The 25,661-nt window shown below is 39.0% G+C and overlaps 1 protein-coding gene across 3 annotated transcripts in view; it reads left to right on the top strand.

Annotated features, from left to right (window-relative positions):
- Nucleotides 1–25,661, top strand: part of Fer (FER tyrosine kinase) — a 328,203-nt gene that overhangs the window by 247,497 nt on the left and 55,045 nt on the right. For all 3 annotated transcript variants that reach the window (XM_075952223.1, XM_075952224.1, XM_075952225.1), the window contains one exon: nucleotides 7,866–7,989. In XM_075952223.1, the coding sequence (XP_075808338.1) occupies nucleotides 7,866–7,989 (124 nt within the window). The remainder of the gene's footprint in view (nucleotides 1–7,865; nucleotides 7,990–25,661) is intronic.

Here is a 25,661-nt window from a genome sequence, read left to right as displayed (position 1 = left end):
TAACAGAGTGACAAAGTGGGATTCCTCTCCACTGCTGAGCAAACCAAACCCTTCATCTTACTTGATATTTGTGTAGCCTGTGGCTATGCATTATATACAATAATATATATTCTTAAAATAATACAAACAAATTTTTAAAATGAACAAAAAAGGTGAATTATCTACCTTTTAAGTTTATTTTTTAAAAGACAAAAAGCCTGTTGATTTCTAAGTGGCCCACCAAACATGTGTAACACTTAATTTGTGACTAAGATAAGAAAGGGGGAATTTTAAGAAGATTTAGGTGGGTGTTTATTTTCCAGTTGTTCACACCAAAGGAAAAAAAAACATTAACTCTTCTCTTGTAGTGTTTTTCTATTTAAGGAAATCTAAATCTTTAGCAGAGTGTGAAGGGGGTCCAGGAAAGGGCAACCAGGGAGTAATCCTTCTTACAATTTGGACTTTAATACAGAGGCCTGAGAGGAAGCAAATGGTTGTTTTCAAGATCATGTGTTCGAACATAGTTTACGTTCTGCTTATTGCCATAAACTATAAACAATCCTCACAAAAAGGAGAAAGAAAAGAGAGAGAGAGTAAAGAAGAAGCCACCGATGTTAGCCATCTCTTGAGAATGAGTGGGGCCTGAGCATTTGCCTGGCAGGTGCAAGACACTGCGTTTGTCTACAGGGAAACGATTTGTCAGGTAGAGCAGAAGGAGAAGAGGAAAGAGATAACCTGGCTCTGCTTCAGCAAATGCAGTTCTGCAGCTCTGACTAAATATTTAAAAGAAAAATTTGCTTATAAACTATCATATTTCAAAGATTTCAGATTTATTGAGATAAGGGAAATATATTGTTAAAACACTTTAACTTTTTTCTAACTTATAAAATAAGATTGATTTTAAGTTTTAAATTGCTGTTTGGATCATAGTATGTTTGTCTTAGACTGTGATGGTTAAAAAGCTTTTCTAAGACATCAGTGGAGGCTGGAGACATGGCTCAGCTGTTGGAGGCTGGGCCAACAGCCAGAAAGATCAGTGGGATCTGTTTGATATGAAAACATGCATAGTAGGTGAATAACAAAGTCATGTCAGAATCAGAGCCTGCTGTGTATGTATGTACATGTGTGTAAGCATGTGTGCATATGTGTTGTGTGTGTGTGTGCGTGCGCGCGCGCACACATCTGTGTCTATGTGTATGCCTGTTCTTACAGACATGATGTTGGCAGAAGTTTCTGTCCCACCAACCATTCCAAAGTAACCTCTAAGAAGCTTAATATTAATTACAAATGCTCAGCCAATAGCTCATGCTTGTTACTAGCTAACTCTTATATTTAAATTAACCCATACTTCTTATCTATGCTTTGCCATATGGCTTGATACCTTTTCTTATTATGGCATGCCTATCTTCTCTCTGCATCTGCTCACAGCTGCATATTCCACCCTTCTTCCTCCCAGCATTCTGTTTGTATCTTCCTCTGAACATTATCTTGTTCAGCTATTGGCCAGTCAGCTTCTTTATTAAATCAATCACAATGACATATATCCACACAGTGTAAAGGACTATTCCACAGCATTTCCCCCCTTTTGTCTAATTAAAAAGGAAGGTTTTATTTTAACATAGTAAAATTATATACAACAAAAAGAATTACCAAGTAAGAATTGCAGTTAAAATATCTAGTCCTTTTGTATTTGGCAAATTAGAGAAATATTCTATTATCAATCTTATCCTTATGACTCTAAAGTTTTATACATAATTTACCTTTCATCATAATTAAGGAAAACTTAACTATGACTATTCTAGTCTTCAATTCTGTCAACCCCAGAAGGGTGAAATGTTACTTAATAACAGGGGCATCTGGCTGCCTGGACAGTCACTCAAAGCTCTTTTGTAACATTAGGGCATCCAACTTTGGCCAGCAGGCCTGGGATTCTGACAGACTTTTTCAAGAAACAGGGAATTTTGAAGGACAGTCCTACCTTGCCTTAGCAAAGTCTCGCAGTCACTTTCTTTTGTGTCCTCCTGGTCCAATTTGAACAGTATACTATCAGCAATTGAGGAAAGGGTAGTTTTTTTTTTTTTTGCCCGAATAGCTAGTTTTGGTCATAAGGAAAGCAAACTCATATGAAGTTTCTTCAGTGCCCATTATCGTCTCTGAAGTAAATTGGTACAGCAGAGTAGGTGTGGCTTATTGTCATGAAAAGCCTTAGGTTATTAAGCATATTAAATGTCATATTCTGTAGGTCTTTGAAGTATTTGAAGACCATCTATATATCTAAATATATCTGTGTATAAGCTTGGAAACATACCTAATATGACTAAGTTTGACTATTATAGATGACTATTAATTTGTATTTAATTGTATATTGCATTTTTAAATGAGTTATATAAACAATACTCCAAACAAGAGTAGAAATACCCAAGCAGTATAACAAAATTAACTTTAGATTTGTATCAATATACTAAAATACATACCAATGTGAAATATGTAAGACTAGTAGTTGTTTTTTTTTTTGGTTTAAAAGTAGATTCAGTAATCTACTGTTTTATCCTATCATTTCTATATTCCTCTTTTTTTCCAAATGAAATGCTTGAAATATAATCTCCTTTGTTTAGTTTTTTTGAACATTATCAATAACAACTTGTAACCAGTTCCTCTTAAGTAATAACAAACATTTATAGCCAATATTTTGGAAATGTGGGCATGGTTCTTTAGATAACTTCCTGTTGTCCATGGGTACTAGAATCTTTTGGGGAACCTTTAGAAAGTCAAGTTGTTAGGTCTTGGCTGGAGTAGTCTGTGAGCCTGGATCATCTCAGTTAGTGCCTTGCAGCTGTTCTGGATACTGGATTATAGGCGGAGCCTGCTTGTTCATTTCCTGGTCACCCAGATCCAGAATAATCACACAGAAACTGTATTAATCTCAGCACTGCTTAGCCTATTAGCTTAGGCTTCATATTAACTAACTCTTACACTTTAAATTAACCCACTTCTATTATTTTATATTTTACCAGAGGCTCGTGTTTTACCTGTAAGGTTTCTTGATGTCAGTCTCCTTTGGAGGTTATGTGGCGTCTCCCTGACTCCACCTTCTTTCCTCCTCTATCTGCTTGGAATTCCCACATTACCCTATGCTGTCCTGCTGTAGGCCAAAGTAGCTTTATTCTTTCGCCAATAAAAGCAACACATACACAGAAGGACTTCCCACACCATTTCTCCTTCTCTGTACAAATAAAAAGGAAGGTTTTAACTTTAACATAGCAAGATTACATACAACAATACAGTTATCGTTTATTTATATTTGGCAAATTAAGGAAAATACTTTATCATTTATTCTTTGTGAGTCTAAAGTTTTATATCTAATCTATATTTCATCATAACTAAGGAAATGAGTAACAATAACTATCTGTTCTTTAACTTAATCAAAGATCCCAGAAAGATATACTATTACCTAAGTTAATAGAAAGTGCAATTGTAAGCAACTTCCTTAAACTCTAGAATTGGCAGACATTTTGCTTCCTGGACAGTCACCCAAAGTTCCAGTGCAGCATTGGAGTATCTAATCTTCAACCTATAGGCCCACAGTATCCAGTAGACTTTTCCTTGAAACAGGAAATTTGAAGATCTGTTCTGCCCTATACAGGCAAAGTCCATCAGTTGCTTTCTTCTGTGTCCTGCAGAATGTCTAGCAGACTCTTTTCATGAAGCAGGAACCCAGAAGGATGGTCTTGCTTTTAATCAAGTTAGCAGTCATATTTCTGTGGGTCCTGCATGTCCAGTTCATATAGAATAACACCAAGCAGTTCAGGCAAGAGGAGTTTCTTGCCCAAATGGCTAACAGACTTTATAATGAGCCTCTTCTATATCCATGATCTTCTTGAAGTAGATTGGTGCTGCCATGAGCAGATGTGTCTCATTGTCATGAAAAGTCCTGAGTTCTAAAAAATTTTAAATGCCATATTCTGTTGCTCTTTGAAAGATTTGAAGAATAACTATCCATCTGAAATATATCTCTGTGCATCTAGAAAACTTAGCTAACATGACTATAAGCTTGACTAGTATAGATGACTATTAACCTGTATTTCCTAATTATACATTTCAATTTTAAATAAGCTGCACAAACACAATACCTTAATCAAGAGCAGAAATATACATATAACAAAATTGATCTTAAATTTGTATCAGTATACCAAGATCCATACCAATTCAAAATATTTATCTCTATAGCATATCCCTTTTTAAATGTAAACAAACATTTATAAACAATCATTTTGGGAACTTAGGCATAGTTTTCTCCAAACTGTTTCATGCCATTTGTTAGGCAAAGTAATTTTGGGGGTTCAAGGAGACCTTAGAGGAGGTCTTGGTTCATCAAAGCACATTAGCCTGGAAGAAATTTGCAGGTTCTTATCCTTTGTGGAAATAAAAGCAGAACCTCTTTTCCAATGCAGCACATCCTTAGACCCAAATTTTTAAGTCAAGATACCTTTAAAATATATATGTTGTTTCAGTTTAGCAGCCCATACAATGAAATGTCTCTTTGTTCTTAGCTCATTCACAGTCAAAAAAATTCAAAGAAAACACAATAATATACATAATCCAGATTCTCTGTGTATATTCTATCTTTAAGTGGCTTATTTTTTACTCTATTACTTTTCCTACAAATTTAATATTTATTTTATTATCTTTACCCCTTTAACCTATGCCTATCTGTATATCATAACTGCCAGTTCTCTTTTTCTTCTCTCTGTCAAGCCAGTGTGCATTTATCTAACACTGTGACCCATTTAGAGGTCAATTCCATCTGGATCTGTCTTTACTAAATATCTGTAATCCTTTTCTGGCCAGGACTGCTTCTTAAAATGCTAAGTGGCATGGCTAGGACTAAGGCTGCTTTCTTTGCCTTTCAACTCTGCCCAGTACAACATGTTGGAGGTCCATTCACTGCCTCTGAGACTTCTGGGTGGGAGCTGTCCTCACCACCTCAACTCTGATAACCAGTTGACCATGCTTCCACCAAGTAATTTGAAGCATACTGCCCTCAAATCCCTTTCAAGTGCTTGATCTCCTACAAGAGCCAAAGTTTATGCTGCCCAAACTGGGAAGCTGCTGTTTCTTATGCTGAGTCAGTAAGTCTTTTCGTAAAGGTGTTCCTGCCAGCAAACAGAGCCTATCTGAAAAAAGGAAGGAACTAAGAAGCTGTGCTTAACTTTGTTCTTTTGTATTTAGAATTTCTTTAGAAGTTTTCTCAGTTTTTTTGTGGACGTAGTTGCCTCATGTTGGTGCTACTGGGTCACCTAGATGATCCATTATTATTGGTGTCTTGTACCCTTGTTCATAAAATACTTAACCTTAAAATATGTTGCGGGAGGTCCTTCTGCTCCAGCCTATAGCCGCTGAGATACCAGCCCATTGGGGCATGGTCTCTCTCCCTTTAAAAAAGCAGCCACTTCCCTCTCCCCTCTCTCTTCACTTCCTGCTCTGCCGGCGACTAGACTCCCTTCCTGGTTGTGCAGAGGGCTGTTGTCTGGGACGGTGATCTGTAAGTTTTTTCCCCTTTAAATAAATACCACCCTATTAATCATAATTCCAAACTGGTGTGGCATTGTTTGTGACTTATGCCTTCAATTGGCCCCCAACCTCTGTTGTGTTAGGAGCGGCGGGCTGCGTCCCCGGCACCCGGCCACCCACATGGCTAGCTTATGCCCCAAAATAATTACACAGAAACTGTATTCTTTTAAACTCTGCCTGGCCCACTAACTCTAGCCCTTACAGGCTAATTCTCATATCCCGATCAACCCATCTCTAATAATCTGTGTAGCATCAGTCTTACTGGGAAAGATTCAGCATGTCTGACGTGGCAGCTTGCTTCATGGCGTCTGCCTGGGAGAGAGGAGCATGACCTCTGAGCTCACTTCCTCTTCCTCCCAGCATTCTCTTCTGTTTACTCCTCCCACCTATGTTTTAACCTATGAGGCCAATCAGTTTCTTTATTACTTAACCAAATGACCTTCCTCCATCAAAAATACATAAAGGTGATATCCATATCAGTATTAAAATAAGTATAGACGGTGTGTTATACACAAGTCAGCCAAAAATGCTTTTTTGTTTTATATTTCAGCAGATAAAATATGTATTACTTGTTTTGTAGTTTTTCTAGGTTATTTCTTTATGGCTGTAGCCAGTATTTGAGGGGGTCTTCCTTGATCAAACCTGATCATCTTTAACTTTGAACAAATCTACAAAATCCACAAATCTAATTTCCTATGGAAATAAAAGCATAACTTCTTCTCCAAAGTAACATATCTTTTGACTTACATTTTGAAGTCAAGACGTATTTTAATCCAGCAGTTTTCATAATTCGGTGTGTCTTAGCAGCTGTCATTCCTTTATTAGCAATCAGAAAATCTAAAGACAGCACAATAGCATACAGAATCCAGACTCTGTATTTTCTGTCTTTATGTGGCTTCATTTTTTATTGTTACTTTTGCAAGGATTTTATTATTTTAAAACTATATTTTTTAACCTAAGACTGTATATACTCTTTCTCTTCTTTCTCCCAAAACTACCATATCTTTATTTATTTTTAAACACACTGTGGCCCATTTAGAGATTTCTTTTTGTTGTTGTTCTGAATCTGACTTTACTACTTATCTGTAATCTTTTTCTGAACCTATGAGCTTTTATACTGGTAAGAGGCATGGCTAGGACCTCTGTTTTGGTTGCTGGCTCTGACCTGCTTGGTTCTCTGAGAGCTGAGCTTCATTATACAGGTACCAACAAGAGCCACATTTACTACCCCAACTCTTGGGAAATGTTGGGTCCCTTGTAGCCACCAAGTAGTCTTTCTCCCACTGCTCATAAACATTATTTAAGCATTTGGTAGCAGGTCTTCTTAAAATAGCCACCTGTTTTTTGCAGCTAGCAGTGAGCCAAGAAGCTCTCTTTTAAAAGAGCTGCACCTCTGCATGCTGCTAGCAAACAGCGCCTACCTTGGTAACACCAAGAAACTGAGTGTGACTCCATTTTTGTGTTTTTAGATTCCGATTTGAAGCTTTGTCAGGTCTTAGGTGGAAATTCCTGCCCCATGTCGGAATGCCATTTGTTGGCGGAAGTTTCTGTCCCCCAAGCTGCTCCCAAGTAACTACTCGGAGCCTTAATATTAATTATAAATGCTCAGGCTTGATACTAGCTAACTCTTACATTTAAATTAACCCATATTTCTTATCTATGCTTGCCCTGTGTCTTGGTACCTTTTCTCATTACAGCATGCCCATCTTGCTTCTCTCTCTCTCTCTCTCTCTCTCTCTCTCTCTCTCTCTCTCTCTGTCTTTCTGTCTCTCTCTCTCTCTCTCTCTCTCTCTCTCTCTCTCTCTCTCTCTCTCTCTCTCTGCATCTGCCTGCCCTTCTTCCTCCCAGCATTCTCACACCTAACCTTATCCTGTCCAGCTCACTGAGGCATATACTCACACAGTATAAAGCGATGTTTCACAACATGGCTTAGTTTTTAAAGTTTTAGTTTTTAGAGGTCCCTGAATCTAGTAATTAATATCATTTGAGTTTTTGTTTAGGCTTTTTGGTTATTGTATCAGATAAAATTTTTTTTAAAATGTCAATAAAGTAAATCAGTGCACACAGTGGCAAAGGGATAAGTTTGTCTTTGACTGCGTTTATGTGTTTGGTGGTTCCTGACTGAGACACTTAAGGTACTTGATGTGTCTAGAGGAGTGATGGCACCTGCTTCCCAGGATGTGATGTTTCCACGTTTCTTTTGTCCTCACATAAGAAACTGGGACAAAAGCTTCTCATGCTGTCAAGCCTCCTAATAAATGTGGCATATGACTCTTGTCACAGTTCATCTCGTCTCTCTTCATCAATTTCTCCAGGAGGTGATTTCCTGTCCTTTCTGAGGAAGAGGAAGGATGAACTGAAGCTCAAGCAGCTCGTGAGGTTTTCCTTGGATGTCGCTGCTGGCATGTTGTATCTGGAGAGCAAAAACTGTATACACAGGTAAGGAGTTGTTAGAGAAAGTTTCACTGTTGTTACCACAACCCTGCAAAACTAACACATTTTCTGTCATACTACAGTCAATTCCTTTCATAAAGTCTATGTGTGGCTTTTTACATTTTGTGTGGAAACCTTCTTTGACAGTTTTCCAGAAACACTTGATTCATCCCTTACTAGAGGTAAGTACTTAATTAGAAAATGGTTGAACTTCGTAGTTAGCATTTGCTTTATTGTAATTGTAAATAGCCTGACATGGCCTACACTGAAGTCAGAAAGTGGTTTCATGTGTTGCTGCCATTTTCTAAAATCATGGAATAGCATAATTCTCTAAGAATATTTCTTTCCTTCCTATTGCTGTTTTCTTGTTCTTATTTGTTTGAGACAGGGTCTCTGTAACCCCAGCTGTCCAGGACCTTGCCATGTAGACCAGATTAGCCTCAAACTCGTAGAAAACCACCTGCTTCTGCCTCCTGAGTGCTGGAATTAAAGGGGTGAGCCACCACATCAGGCTATAACAATAATTCTTAACTGTAAAGTTGGCCAAGGGCAAAATATTTATGATTATTTCAAAGGAAATTTTAGAAAACTTATCTCTGAATTTTGTGTAGTGGCTTGGTCCTCCCACTTTACTGATTATGGTTTTATTTTATTTTTTAAAGTTTTTTTAAATTTTATTTTACATGTAAGAAGAGGGTGTCCAGTCCCCTGGGGCTGAATTACAAGTGTTTTCGAGCCACCGTATGTGCTGGGAACTCTATAAAAGCAGTAAAGCTCTTGACCCATGAGCCATCTCTGCTGCCCCTAGATTTTGGTTTCAACTGTTTGTAGCCGAGAGTGACCTTTAATATGGAACGTAGCACACCTTGAGAGCTGTTGAAAAATCTGTGCCACTTCTCAGATGTGGTTAAGCGGGCAGGAGGAAAATGATGTCGAGAGCTGGTGCGTGCAGGTTTTAGCTGCAGGAAGCAGTGCGCCACACTGTGTGAGCTGGGGGGTCTGCTGCCACACCATTACTTGTTGGTTCCTTTATTGTGCTGCACTTATGGCTGAAATCTCTCATTACACGGCCTTTGACTTGGTGCTGTGTTACAAGTGCTGATTCCACATTGTGGGGAGGTTGTAAAATACGGAATTACACCAAACTCACCTCTACAGCACTGTTTTAATACTGTTCAACAATTGCATTTACTCTTTAAAAATGTCAGGGTGGACAATATTTTTTTAGTAACTAAGATGACTATGACTAAGCCATACCTCTATGCTTCTGCCTAACTTCATGTAAATATGTACCAACTCACACTGTAGAAATTTATAAACCCTAACAAACATTTAAGTTTAGACAAGCTAGAGATTAATCAAGCTCTAAGTCTAAAATCATAAAAGGTCTTGCTCTTACAGTTTGAGAAAATTTGCAATTTTTTTCTGAGATTTTTAGGTATTTTATGTATCAAACATTTCTTCACATTCTCTTCAGTAGCGGCTCTTAGGGTTTTCTCTGTTAGGCATATATGGCAGTAAGACTTAAGTAATACACATTATTATATTATTTTAATAATTTGTGAACCATTTGTAATATGCTGTGTCCTTCTTCTCCCACCACCAATCCTGGGGGTTAAACCTAGGCCTCCCATGTGCTAGACAAGTGCTCTTTCCCTGAGTTAAATCCCCAACTACTTTCTACTGTTTATTTTGAAACAGGGTCTGACTGTTTTCCAGGGTAGCCTTGAATGAAACATGTTATTCAAGCAGACCATAAACTTATAATCTCTTTGCCCTATAATGATCTTTAATTTTTGGTATGCTGCATTTAAGGGAACCATTGCTTTAATTTCATATTATTTGCAGTGATGACTTACCCTGAAAGAGGATGGCTTGTTAATCATCATATCAAAACCATCCTAGACTGCAGATGGCAATGGCATTTAATTTTGTTCATCTGTCTAAATCATATCATTATATGATGTAATATTATTTTTCCTTTTCCCTTTTAATATGCTTCATATTTTTGCATGTTTTTGAAAGCCATTCTCTGCATGACTCGTCATAGCAGTGGTATGTGTTCGCTAGCTGATAAGATTTCACTCTCAAGCATCTTGAACAATGTCACTGAGAGCCGGAGTAATAAATAGGTCTCAGAGTTAAATCCAAACTTCAGTGATTTACATTGGCTCTCTGGGCTATGTGTTAAGAAGAAATCCAGGATCTGCTACAAAGATTGGTAATTGATTAGCCATGTATAATAATCATTAACATAAAAGCCCCAATTTTGTCATTCTTGGCATTCAGTAACCTTCTGTTTTTATTCTCATAAATATATTTCTAATGCTTAGTCTTTGACATGATTTTCACTAGCTATAATACAGAAACAGTGTATTACTTTTCTGTGATCACAGCCATTGAATTCTTCTAATATATCTCTTATTTCCCATGCTTATCATGAGAACTAGAAGAATTTCATATCCACAGCAGATGGTTTTGGTTCCTTCTTAAACTTAGATGTACTCCTTTTTCTTTTCATTTTAATAGAGCAATATATGGCATTGTATTGAGAGAATAAATCATTCTTTGTGTAGAGCTATTTCTCCAGGAGAAGTAGTATTACAGTGGAATCAACTTGCTTTATACTTAAAAATGCAGTCAGTACATATTATCAAAGATACCCAAAATATGTTGTATTTACTTCAATAAAGGGTTTTTACCTTTGTAATAATTTCTAATCGTGGTATTTTAAAAATTAATTTAAGCAATATAAACCATGATGAAAACTTTTTTCATTATTTTTAACATCTTAAAAATTGGTAAAATAAATACATATTGAAGATTATAAAATCCAAGCAGCAATTTATAATATGCTTCAAATTGTTTTTTTTTTTTATGGTGAAAAAGTGTATATTTAGAATTAGCCTGCTGGGCTCAGTTTAGATGATCCCAATTTTGTTGGCAACATCCAGAGCATCATAATCAGGAGCCAACCGAACATAGTCCTTCTCTCCATTGGTCCTTATGAGGGTGTTGACTTTGGCCACATCAATGTCGTAGAGTTTCTTCACAGCCTCTTTGATCTGGTGCTTGTTGGCCTTGACGTCCACAATGAACACAAGTGTGTTGTCTTCTATCTTCTTCATGGCTGACTTGGTGGTCAGGGGGAATTTGATGATGGGTAGTGGTCAAGCTTGTTCCTCCTGGGCGCGCTCTTCCGGGGGTATTTAGGCTGCCTTAGTAGCCGCAGGGTCTTGGGCCACCGAAAAGTGGGTGATGTGCGGATCTTCTTTTTGTGGCTGTGGACGCCTGCCTTTTCAGCACTCGAAGAAGGAAGCTCCTGCCCCTCCCAAAGCCGAAGCTAAAGCGAAGGCCTTGAAAGCCAAGAAGGCAGTGCTGAAAGGCATCCACAGTCACAATATGCTTCAAATTGTATGACTTAACAAATGTTTACATGTTCACTGATTCATTGACTAAGTTAGAACTCAGAACATGAATGTATTTCTAATTGTCTCTCTGCCAAATATTTCTCTTTAACATTTGAGCAACATATTTTCTTCCTTCCCTTTTTCTCTCCCTCCCTCCTTCCCTCCTTCTCTCTCTCTCTCTCTCTCTCTCTCTCTCTCTCTCTCTCTCTCTCTCTCTCTCTCTCTCTCTCTCTTTCTTTGTTGCTACAAAAAAAAACACAAAATAATATTTCATGAACGAAAAGTAAGTTTGTAAATCCAGTGGAGAAAGTAAGAGAGCATTCAGACATGGCCTGCCTTTGGAATTTGTTTGCCTTGGTTTCCATGAACTTCTGCAACAGTTCTCTTGATAGTCTGTTTTTAGCTGTAGCAGTTTCTGCTCATCAATAGGGACTTGAACATGTTTGTTTGGGCCTGATTTTAATCATTCAACTTTCTTTTTAATAACTTCATAAGCCAGTGTGAAATTCTTTTCTGCTGTGTCTGAACTCCACTGAGGAACGGTGCTATCAGATCATTGTCCATGTCATAAAGGGTATTAGCCATGACTCACCCAGAAGTGACGTCACTAAAGACATAGTCGACATAAGCAGCAATGGACTGTCAGATTTTATTTCTGATGGCCTCACTGTAAGATTTTATTTTGACTTATTCCTAAAAGTTGGCTGACCGTTGCCATTCTTGGATATTTGTGAACATTTAGAAGGGATAAGCCTCTGTTGTTACATGCTTTAGTTAAAAATCTTATCTACATACAGGTATGAGAATATTACTTAATTCCATTTCATCATCATCAGTAATAAAAGGGTGATTTAAAATGATTGTAATTCTTTTTTTCTTTCCTTTTTTTTTGGTTTTTTTGAGGCAAGGTTTTTGTTATGAAGCAACAGCTCTATAAATTAGTCTGACAGGCCATGCCTAGGACTCCTGACAGGTTTCTCGCACCCTTTGTCTCCAGTACAGTTGTCTTCCTACTCTGGGGACCTGAGATCTAAAATGCTCCAAATCGGGACAACTTTGAGCACCGTCATAGTGACACAGTGGGAAAATCCCACATTTGAAACTTTGTTTTATGTATTTATAAAATTATTATCATGCAATATATATTAAGGTATATGTTAAATATAAAATATATTGCATTTAGATTTAGATCCTATCCCCCAAGATACTCCATTATGTATATTCAAATGCTAAAATTATGAAATCTAAAATACCTTATCCAATTTTCAATAAGGAAGATGCAAAATGTACTTTACAGATGGAGGCACTTAACCTGTGCAGTGGTGCAACGGGACAGTTGTGGTCCCTGACTCCAGATGGTGTAACAACAAAATAATGACGCAAAGAGAAAATCAACCTTGTGATGATATGCACAAGGTTCTTTGAAAGGGTTATGAAGAATGTATACTATGACCTGTTGGTGTTTGTTTGGGGACTGTGTGGTATTGGGATAACCAGGAAAGCTCTGCAGAGCTTCCCACCTCCCTGAGGTGTGATAATCTATTGCTGGCTAGGAGGGAGCATAGTCTACCTGAAGAAGAGTTAGGAGGCAGGAGAGATGGCTCAGTGGTTATGAGGACTTGCTTGTTGCTCAGGTTCAGAGGACCAGAGTTCAGTTTCCACCGCCACCTCACCAACCATCTGTAACTCAAATTCCAGAGCATAGGACACGCTCTTCTGGCCCCATCAGCACTGCACACATAACATTGCACCTGCCCCATCACACACCCCATGACCCTGTGCTCAGTAGAGGCCCTTTAAATAACAGTTCAGGAAAGGATAGATAAAGGTCATTCTGACTTCCTCTTGGATGGAGCCGAATGTGGGAACGACTGAGAATGTGACAGCAGTGGGAGGTCACTGAGCCGGAGCAGCACAGCCCGGTTCAAAGTCAGATGCATTCTGGAGTCTTCGTCTCTGGTGGCTTCAACACACAATATACACATTTGGAACTGCACGCATCATCACATCACATACCAACAACAAATGTGTGGAGCACTTTGACTCAGATTCAAGACTTGTGTCATGAATATCCTCTTTTTACCGTACATATATTTAGAAACATAATGGTTTAATTACAGAAAACAAAGATATTGACTTTTCGTACTGTCATTCTCAGCCTAGAAAGATCAAATTAGCTAATCTTTGGATTGGATTACATTAGAATGTTTGATTTTTAAAAATTGCTCCTTGATTTGCTGCTTGAGTAGCATTTTAAATTTACTATGTGAATTTTTACTTGGAGTTAGCACTTCTAAAATATTTGAAGTTGTTCTAAACATACTTCTTCCATTTTGTATCTATTTGAAGCAATATTCTCATCATTGACAAAATCACAGCATCAATGAACTATGAAAATGTTGTCCTTTAGTATCAATCATTCAACTAGGATTTAATTCTTTTTGTTGTGGTTTGGTTTGGTTTTTGAGACAGGGTTTCTCTGTGTGTGTTCCTGGCTGTCCTGGAACTCTGTTGACCAGGCTAGCCCTGAACTCACAGAGATCCACCTGCCTCTGCCTTCTAAGTGCTGGGATAAAAAGCATATGCCACTATCACCCAGCAAAAATTTAATTCTTGGTAAATCTTAATTAAATTTAATTACTAAAAATAAAAATAAACAAGAATATCTTTCTCAGTGTAAAAGTTTTACTTAATTTTTAAAAATTGTGATATTCATATGCTAAGTATTTAAAAATAAACTTCTTTATGAACTATCAGTAAATATTTGATATTTGTATGCATAATAGATATATAATATGTTAATTATAATAATATGCACTATTTTATCACCATAGTCATTTAAAATACCCTAAGCTTGTGGAATCAGTTTAAGAAGCTACAGTCTACACAGTTAGTGTTTTACCTGGACAGAGTGCGTATCACTCCAGTGACTGTGTTTGTTTTTTTGTTGTATTTAGTAGGCTTTGGACAAGTTGAATATTCCTTGGAAGGCTGGGTACCAGACATGTTCTGTCTGCAGACTTCATAATGTGTTCATATACATGTCCTGGATACTGCAGACTTTGTAGCATGTCCACATGTTCTGAGTACTGTAGGGTTTGTAATATGTACAGATACATGTTCTGAGTACTGCGGGCTTTGTAATATGTACATATACATGTTCTGAGTACTGCGGACTTTGTAATATGTACATATACATGATCTGAGTACTGTAGACTTCGTAGCATGTCCACATGATCTGAGTACTGCAGACTTTGTACTATGTACATATACATGCTGGGATATCTTGAAGTGAGACCCATGTCTAAGCACAGAACTTTTTGCATCTCATATACACTTAAATGTAATACCTGAGGTATTTCATACAATGCTTTCAGCATACCTTGCTTTGAAAGCAGCCTGGAACATGAGGTCATGTGTGGAAATTGAAATTAGCACCTGTAGTGCTAACAGCAAACATGTAACAACAACTGTAATAAGAATATGTAGTGAAAACTTCCTTATTTTTTACTTGTGTTCTCAGCTGATTAAAAAAGAAAAAACAAACAAAAAACAAATACAAAACCCTGCAACAGCGTCTGGCACTTAGAGGTTAAAGAATGGATTCATAGTGAGTTTCGGCTCTGGTTTTGTCCTTGGTCTCACAGGTCTGTGTGAGACTTTCCTGGCTTCTATGGAAAGGGTCTTTGATCAATAAGAGACGGGAGGCGAAAGGCCAATTGGCGCTTTGTCGGATGCTCTGGCTTAGATCTGCCGAGAGCAGCAGACGCCTGTGCAGTGGGATCTTAGAGAGATGCTCAGGGCCGTGGCGCTTTGTTACTGCGGCTCTGAGTAGCTAGAACTTGAATTCCTTTCATTCTGCGCTCTGTTGTTTAGAGGCCTTCCTCTGCTCTTCTTGTTAACTAAAACTACAGGATTGACAGGAGATGTGTGATAAACAGTAGCTGAGTACACATTTATGACTATCTAGCCCGGACATTTGATGATAATTTTAAATATTTTGTATTGGGTTATTAGTTTTTTGTTCTTTGCACATTTTAAATGAGCACTTTTCATATAGCAGAATAGGAATAAACTTTGACATATGATGGATGAATTGGTCAATAAAAGTTCCAAAGTATTGATATCAGATGACTGAGGACTCTATAAAATAATTGTTTAACTCACAAATGTTAACCTTTCAGTTGTATTTTTTTCATTTCTTTACACTGTGTAGATGATGAAAGAATTAATCTTATCCAATGGCAAGCTGTATAGATTATACACACATAGTCCAAATGTCTTTTTGGAATGCCAATGAGATTTATTTATTTTTTATTGTTTGAATGTGATCATTCCAGACTTATAAGATGACAGTGTCCATGCCTTCCTCCAAATCCTGTCACCAAAGGTGCACATAGCCTCTAGGCTTTACAGCTGTGCATAGTGTGTGCTGTGTCCTCTGTGCTCTGGGACCAAGGTCGTTGTGCACTGGAGAAAGCAGCGATGCATAGGGTGTGCTGTGTCCTCTGTGCTCTGGGACCATGGTCGCTACACAATGGAGAAAGCGGCAGCAGTTGAGAATTTTCCCAGAGTGTTCATTTCTGACATGTATTTTGAAAGAATTGTTAAGGAGCAGATGTGATGTTGTGTAGTGTGGCATAGGAGGCACCATCGTTGAGTCTCTGACCATGTGAGACCAGCCCATTCCCTATGGAGGCAGCAGTGGCTCAAACAGAGAACTTAGTTCCTTACCAATGAGAGAAGCCTATGAGGAATGTTAGTCCCCACTGGGTAAAATTCTTAAATTTTACATTTTGCCTCTTTAAAATTAGACTCCTAGTTACTCATAATTTAATAAATGGATAAAATAATTGTACCTGTGATTTTAAGACCTATAAAAATCACAGGCAAGACATTAACATAATCTACAAATGTCTATAACCAAATGAAACATACTTCATGTGAAATTTAATATTTTCTCATTTTTAAAAATGGCCTTGTGCTATCTTACGATTTTTTTATTATAAAACTTGGAATGTGTGATATTGGGATGCATGTGTGCATGTGTTGTTTTAATGTAGGTGTTGATGCATGTGGAAGCTGTAGGTTGGTGTTTGGATGTCTTCCTCTATTACTCTTAGCTTGGTTTTTGAGACAGGCTCTTTCAGGGAACCTAGAGCTACTAATTAGCTAGACTGGCTGGCCAGCATCACCAGGTATAGATTACAGGTGGACACCATAGTGCATGGCTTTCAGTGGGCACTGGCAATCCAAACTCAGGTCCTCATGGCAGTTTACTGACGGAGCCATCTCACTAGTTCCCCATATTATAAGATATGGTTCTTCTCAAATGTATACCATGTGAAGTAAAGAAAATTAAAATTTTCATGAAAAATATATACTCAAATACATATTCTAATGCAAACAGAATGTTGAGCTTTCTGTATTTCTTTTATGATATCATATACTCTTACTGATGAAATTCTTTTTTCTTGTCTTTCTTTGTGATTTCTAAAGTTCCATAGATGATACCAATAAAAATCCATGTGTTTTTTAATTAAAAGTTTTAGATTTATCTAATTTATGTATATGAGTGCTTTGCCTGCCTGTATGTATGTACACACTGTTGTAATTTAGAAGAAAGTGGCACGAGAGAAAGACACCATGAGACAGAGTTCACGTGGAGGGATTTTATTAGGGGAAGGGAACTTACAGGGAGGGAAGGGGAAGGGGGAGCCTGGCCTCTGAGGACAGGAGCAGCAGACTGAACTGGATTGACTGCTGACTTGAGATCTGATCTGAAGGTTTGCAGCATGAAACTATGAAATAGAGCCGGTTCATAGAGTTGGTCTTGACCCTCAGAGCTAGGGAAGTCACTGTAGTGTTCCAAAAGGGGAATTCATGTTTATTGTAAATCACTGTGGCCTAGAAGAACCAAGACCACGCTGAAGGGAGATATGACTGGGCAAGTGTTGACTGAGTTTTCTGTCCTGCCTGGTTTCCACAGTCGTTAAGTCCCAAAGAAATGACACAAAGGTCTACATTAGTTATAAAATGATTGGCCCATTAGCTCAGCCTTCTTATTTACTAATTCTTATAACTTACATTAGCCCATTATGCTTGTGTATGTTAGCCACGTGGCTCAGTACCTTATTCTGTGAGGCAGTCACATCTTGCTTCCTCTGTGGCTGGGTCACTATGGCCGACTGCACGTCCCTCTTCCCAGAATTCTTGTTGCCCTGCCTCTCCTGGTGGCCCCACCTATACTTCCTGCCTGACTACTGTCCAGTCAGCGTTTTATTAAAAGTGATACAAGTGACAGGATAAAAGACCATTGTTCCACAGCAGGCAAGGAAGCTTTCACAGACACAGCGACAGTGGAATCAATACCCTGGGTTGTACAGCTGAGTACTTGGGCTCTATTAGAAACTCTACAAGACAATGTTTTGTTTGTGGGCAAGAGAGCATTGTGTTTAAGGTTTAACTTGTAACACGTTGAACGTGGAATGCCCATAAAATACATTTGAAGCTATTAGTTGTGCAAGTTTATATTATGTATATATTTTTCTATATAAATATATATTTATAACCCATATATATATATATATCAGGGGGAAAGTCTAATTTAGATGTAGCCATGTGAAAATAGTGGGAACCATATGGCGGACTGAGGCAGCAAAGCTTTGAGTTAGTCAGTGAAAGACAAGTTTAAAGACGAACACATGCTAGGATAATCCATGAGAAGTGGACATATGATTTTTGTAGTTCACAGTTAATTTTGCCTTCAGAATTAAAAAAAAATCAGCATCAAATTACTTTTAATTTAGGATGATAGTGTACCACCAGTCTACAGATAGCAAAATAATGATGTTTATGTGACTTATTTAAATCACCATTCTGATGGCTGAGTGCTTCCTTTAGAGCCCTAAAACAAATCGTATTAGTATTGGTAAGTTCCCACTCCCACAAGAACAACACCTCAATAACAAAAGGGAAATGTATTTTATGGCCTTCAGAAATTTTTCAGATTCCATTCCAATGAATTATTTAAGAAAAACAGATTTGTAGAAGTTCCATGCATAGAAATCAATGTATGGGGGAGGGGCATAGGAAAAAACCTAGAGACTAACATCATTCTTTTTTGAAACCTTTGTTGTATTTCACCAGAACTCCTGGTGACCTTTGAAACAAGCTAGCAATGAGATAAGTGAGCTGCTTGATTCTCCTCTCCAGCACCAAGAACTGGAAAACAGTAGATTATATGGCTATTTTTTCTTTTTTTTAAATTTATTTTATTTATTATGTATACAGTGTTCTATCTGAATGATTTCTTGCACACCAAAAGAGAGCATCAGATCTTATTATAGATGGTTGTGAGCCACCATGTAGCTGCTGGGAATTGAACTCAGGACCTCTGGAAGAGCAGTAAATGCTTTTAACCTCTGAGCCATCTCTCCAGCCCCCGGCTATTTTTTTTTCCCACATCTCGAGAAGCATATATTGGTTTTTCTAAAATAGAAACATTTTCCCTTTTTTCTATAATAACAAAACAAATTTAGAAACAAACTTATCAGGAAATAAGAAAAAAAAGTATATTTCTTTCTTCCATAGGTTTTTCTAGTCATCTGTTAAGAGGATTGCTAATACCTACCTTATAGTTAGTGCTTGTCAGGTTTAATCATAATAAGAGGCATAAAAGTCTTTCCAAAATCTAATTGATTATAGCATTCAGTCACTATTCAGGCATCAAGGAAGGATTGGATGCCAGGGCATCTTAAAAGATGGAAAATGAAAACATTTTGAACAGGAACAAACTTGCCTAAAGATATTCTAGTTTTAAAAAAAATACTTGAATAATGTATTGAAAGTGTAGACGAGAACCATGCTTAAGTAAGAAGAGTGTGGCCTCCTGTATCCTCTCCAGACACCCACCCTCTCAGTCACTGTGGCAGAAACTTGGGTTGGCAGCAACGCCAGCCAACTCAGGGCCTTCCTTGGCTGCGGCCGCCCAGCAGGCCCAGGCCGATCATATGCCAGAGCTTTTTGGCTGCTTATACATTCACTCTTACATTTCTATATCTCCATTTGCAGGGCTTTATTTACTTAGAAGAAACAGGCTATGTTGTTGAAAAATCCTTTTCAGACATGCCTGTGCCTGCTAGATTTCTTTATGGAAAGGGAGAATTCACTTTTCCCCAGTGTGTTTTTATGGCATCGCCATTTCAGAGCTCAACTGAAGTCATCTGATCAAACATTCAAAGGCAGCCATGGGGGGGGTGGTATCTGGGAGGTAAGAGGGTGCCTGTGATGCTCTGCAGTGATGCTGCCTTGTAGAAGGAGCTGCGGGCAGGCCTGCTTTTCATCCCACCCAGCTCCCACTTGGCTAGCTTAGCCCCAGAAATAACAACACACAAATTGTATTCATTTAAACACTGCTTGGCCCATTAGCTCTAGTCTCTTACTGGCTAACTCTCATATCTTGCTTTAACCCATATCTAATAATCTGTGTAGCACCACAAGGTAGTTGCTTACCAGGAAGATTCTAGTGTATGTCCATTTTGGGCTGGAGCTTCATCGCATCTGCCCTGGAGAGGAGCAGCATGGCATCTGCCTCATTTCCTCCCAGCATTCTGTTCTGTTTACTCCACCCACCTAAGGGCTGGCCTATCAAATGGGCCAAGGCAGTTTCTTATTAACCAATGAAATCAACAGATTGACATATGACCTTCCCACATCACACTCCGAGGATTCATCTTCCCAGTTAACAGCTTCAGACTATTTGCCTCTGCTAGAATGAGTGCTGTCTTCTGCTGTTTGTCTTGATCAGTTCCAAGTTCCCCTGCTGTATAGTTATCATATGAGAATGTCAGCAGACCTTCAATCACAGAAGCCCACCAAAATATATTCCTTTCTCATTTTCTAAAAAAAAAAAAAAAACAAAACACAAAAAAAAAAAACAAGAAAATATGAAGCTTTGGGTAGTTTGGGAAGTTTTTATAGTCTGTAAAAAGATTCTGAGATCCAATTCCAAACACTGTTAAAAGAGATCCCATTCTCAACCCTGGGTGCAGCTCAGATGTACCCAAGAATGTTACTGAAACTCTTGTCTCTGGACTGCTTCTAAGGTGCTTCAAACTGTGGTTTTCTGTGTCCATCCTGCGAGCCTCTTGAGGCGGAACCATGATCTCTTCATGTTGAAGAACATCCTTGTTGCCAAGCACAGTGCCTGGCATGTAGTAACTCATGCATCAGACAATTAAATGAGGGTTAAGCATAAAAGAATCTTGATCTTAATATTTATGTTTTATGATATATGGAAGGAAAATAAATCTGCCTGGTTTGCTCCAGAAAATATGCTCAAAATATGATCTGCTATTAAAGCGGTGGATGCCTTAATATGCAAGAGGAAAACCTTGGAGAATAAATTAAACAAGATACCAAAAAAAGAATATATACATATATAAGTCCTAAGAATGGCACCTGGTGGTGTCTTAAGTGAAGGTGACGTTCTAAGAATGAAAGTGTTTGTCCCTGCAGAGTGATCTGTATGTGCATAGTCATGAGTGGCATTCTTCACATGTTACCTCCCACTGTCTCTAATATACAGAGACTTGCTATGCAGTGGACCAGGAAAGGCCTTGTCTTTTGTAATTTGCTGTGGATGCAGTGAGAAGACGCCAGTGGGCAGGTTGGAGAGGTGACTCAGCAGTTAGAGCACCTGCTGCTCTTGCCAAAGACCCTGGTTCAGTTCCCAGCACTCACATGGTGGCTCACATCATCTGTAAATCCAATTTCAGGGCATCTGATGTCCTCTTCTGAACTCCATGGGCTCCAGACACACATGCAGACAAAACACTCATACACATAAAGATATATCTTTTAAAAAGTTTTGAGAAGCCATTTAGCGCACAGAAGACTAAAACTGACATTGGTAATTCTTTTGAGTTTCCCAGTGCTGTCATTCACTGGTTTCCATTTACCCTGTCTGGATCATTATAGCACTGCAGATATATCAGCGTATAAAGGTAAACTTTATTAAAATGGTAACATTTAATAATGCTGGTTTCCCGTTTTTCATGTGGGAATGTCAAGAGTTGGTGGCTTCTGAGGACAGATAGAGCTTCACTTGAAGCCTCTGAAGAGAATAGGTGGACATCTGGATCCCTGCTCTAGAACTTCATCTTCAGGGCCAGAGCTGAGCTATTCTAGGTCTGTGCTTCACAAGGTCTTCCCTCTGCCACTCACCTAAAATACCGTCAGATGACAAGTTCTGAAAGAGAACTAGAAGCATTTAAAGGAGGATCATGGCCTCTTCTCAAGCATTGGATCTAATTTTCCTGAGACTACGCTCAAGTCCTACTCCACGGGCTGCATCCCCGTTGCTTCTGTGTTCTGTGTCTTTGGTATTGGTCATCTTGCCATAGTCACAGCAGAAACCTGACGTAGTCACTTATAAAGAAGAAAGTACTTTGAGCTCACAGTTTGAGGTTCCGGCCCATGGCACTGTTGCACATGGGTCTGTGGCAAGATGCCGCATCATGCCAGGCAGCTCCTTCATGGCTGCTCCATAGTGAGAAGAGGGGAAGTGATAGAGTCCTACGATCCAGGCGAACCAGGAGGTAAATATAAAATATGCTGTGAAGAATTATTTTAAGTTCTGGGTTCTATCACGGTATCCATTCATTTGAGATTATTGTTTGGTAGAATCGGCTCAGTTACTAATGAGTTGTCTAAGGTGAGTGGGGGTGACTCCTGGGCTCCCGAACTCCAAACTCAACTGTACGGAATAGTCATGCATGGAAAAGGACTTGTCTGGGCCCGACGCAGTGAGTGACATTTGAGTAACAAGTGGTATAGGAAACGCTCCTCAGTCTGTGAGCTTTTTGAGACTTGTGATAAAGGTGGGTTTTTTAAATGTTGGGTTATCCAATTTAGAACTGTCAGATTAAAGTTATTTGAAGGAATTTCTTTTTTAAATTTTAATTATTATTTGTGTGCTTGTGTGTGCTTGTGTGATGACTATGGGCACATGTGTGATGGCTATGGACATGCATGTGACGGCTATGGGTATGTGTGTGATGACTATGGGAGCTGTGTGTGATGACTATGGGCACACGTATGATGTCCATGGGCTCATGTGTGATGTATATGGGTACATGTGTGATGATATGGGCACGTGTGTGATGTATATGGGTACATGTGTGATGGATATGGGCACATGTGTGATGATATGGGTACATGTGTGATGATATGGGCACATGTGTGATGATATGGGTACATGTGTGATGATATGGGCACATGTGTGATGATATGGGCACATGTGTGATGATATGGGCACATGTGTGATGGATATGGCACATGTGTGATGATATGGGCACATGTGTGATGGATATGGCACATGTGTGATGATATGGGCACGTGTGTGATGGATATGGGCACATGTGTGATGGATATGGGCACATGTGTGATGGATATGGGCACATGTGTGATGGATATGGCACATGTGTGATGGATATGGTCACATGTGTGATGATATGGGCACATGTGTGATGATATGGGCACATGTGTGATGATATGGGCACATGTGTGATGGATATGGACATATGTGTGATGATATGGGCACATGTGTGATGGGTATGGGCACATGTGTGATGGGTATGGGCACATGTGTGATGATATGGGCACATGTGTGATGATATGGGCACATGTGTGATGATATGGGCACATGTGTGATGATATGGGCACATGTGTGATGATATGGGCACATGTGTGATGATATGGGCACATGTGTGATGTTATGGGCACATGTGTGATGATATGGGTACATGTGTGATGGATATGGGTACGTGTGTGATGGATATGGGTACATGTGTGATGATATGGGTACATGTGTGATGATATGGGCACGTGTGTGATGATATGGGCACATGTGTGATGATATGGGTACATTTGTGATGGATATGGGTACATGTGTGATGATATGGGTACATGTGTGATGATATGGGCACGTGTGTGATGATATGGGTATGTGTGTGATGATATGAGCACATGTGTGATGATATGGGCACATGTGTGATGGATATGGGTATGTGTGTGATGATATGGGTACATGTGTGATGTTATGGGCACATGTGTGATGATATGGGTACATGTGTGATGATATGGGTACATGTGTGATGATATGGGCACATGTGTGATGGATATGGGTATGTATGTGATGGATATGGGTACATGTGTGATGTTATGGGCACATGTGTGATGGATATGGGTACATGTGTGATGTTATGGGCACATGTGTGATGATATGGGCACATGTGATGATATGGGTACATGTGTGATGATATGGGCACATGTGTGATGGATATGGGTACATGTGTGATGATATGGGCACATGTGTGATGATATGGGCACATGTGTGATGATATGGGCACATGTGTGATGATATGGGTATGTGTGTGATGATATGAGCACATGTGTGATGATATGGGCACATGTGTGATGATATGGGCACATGTGTGATGATATGGGCACATGTGTGATGATATGGGCACATGTGTGATGATATGGGCACATGTGTGATGATATGGTCACATGTGTGATGATATGGGCACATGTGTGATGATATGGGCACGTGTGTGATGATATGGGCACATGTGTGATGATATGAGCACATATCATATCTGGAGATCATAGAGCAATGTTCAAGAGCCCATCTTCTCCTTGTCTTCCACTGTGGAATCCAGGGATTAAAGTCGGGTTATCAGTGTTGGCAGCACACTCTTTTACCTAGTAAGCTATCTTGTTGGCCCTTCAAGCATTTCTGCCAGTAAGTTTCATATTAGTGCTCAACCACACAGATTTTGTAGGATTCTTCTTCCAGGAAAGAGTCCTCTGCTCTTTTTTGAAAAATCAGAAGTGTCAGCTTCTGATGACTGATTTCTGATACTCTAATTATTAAAATTTTTAGTCACTTTTCCTTTCTTATTAAAAAAAATGAAGACTTTTTAGTGAAGTCTTTTCCTTTTTTCCCACACACTCTTCTTTTTTCAAGCCATGTTAAACATCTTTGTGATTAGCATATTTTATTTCTGGTATAAAAAATTTCATCAAGAGGGCTTTCATCCAAAAGAAGATATGAGGCACACCAAGACACCCAGACTGTGACATGGAGCAAACTGAGAAGCCAAAGAAATTAGATGCAGTGGTTTAGTTTAGGAAAACATGTCTTCGGATGGTCCGAAAAATGAGAGAATATAGTCTGCCTGGGCCTGTAGGAGTTACCGTCTGTTCCCCTGACCGCCTCAGTCTGACCGCAGCTGTGTTCTGGGGAGGTCTTCACACTTCCAAAATGTCTAGCCTTCACTAGGGAGGTGGGAACCCGTGAAGTTATTTGTTGCCAGTTTCTTTACTAGTAGATGCTGATAAGTAGCATCTTTCTGAGCCCACTTAGAGCTATACCAGAATCGTTTGATCTGTGACCTTGGTGGAAGGCTCCTCTGTTCCTGTCGCGTCACAGAGTTTTCAGTTTCCCCCTTTTAAGGGAAATTCTGTAAGGTGATCAAAACAAAATGATGGTGTCCGTGGATTACTCTGATTCTCTCTGTGAGCACAACTTGACAGTTTGTCATCCAGAGTGTTCACAAATGCATTAGACTCCTAGTTCTAAGACTGCCCATCAGCATGACCGTGTGTTTAAACGCTGCTGCCTGCCTCGCTCAGAGAAATAGCTGTGTGTATCCTGCCCTACCGATGGCTGTGACTGCAGGCTGCCAGCCTTCTGTGATCATTGCTACCCGTGTAGCTGCCTGCATGAGCTCTTGCACTGCCTTTGTAAGTAAAGACAAACGCGTAGTTTGAGTGCAGACAAATAGAATTGTAAGGATAATGTCATTTTCTACTTCTTGTGTGTAAAAAACTGTTCATTAGGTCAGAGTACTAAAGCAGAGCGAATAATAGCAGTAAGAACCCTGTGTGTTACGATGCTTTCTTCTCAAAGGTCAAAGAACAGAAGAGAGCGGAATTTGGAGGCTTACGATAAAAAGTATTTTGCTACTTTCTGTCATAAATACCAGAGATCTTGGAAGGGGACCTACTGTGAGACAATTTGTCCCAGCATCCAGCTTTCATTTCATCTTAACAGATGGGGTCTTTACCTTTATTTGAGGGACTGTGAGCATTACTGATGCTCCCCAGCTCATGGTGCAGCTCCATCATGTCGAGACGGAAGCTTCAATACTCAAGGGTTGGAGGGGAGAGCTGAATTCACATTCTTATCTCCGCTGCTTT

Source organism: Microtus pennsylvanicus, chromosome 17 (genome assembly GCF_037038515.1).
Source record: "Microtus pennsylvanicus isolate mMicPen1 chromosome 17, mMicPen1.hap1, whole genome shotgun sequence".
In the NCBI taxonomy this organism is placed as follows: domain Eukaryota; kingdom Metazoa; phylum Chordata; class Mammalia; order Rodentia; family Cricetidae; genus Microtus; species Microtus pennsylvanicus.
The sequence above is the reverse complement of the archived record's forward strand: the minus strand, read 5'-3'. Positions and strand labels throughout refer to the sequence as shown.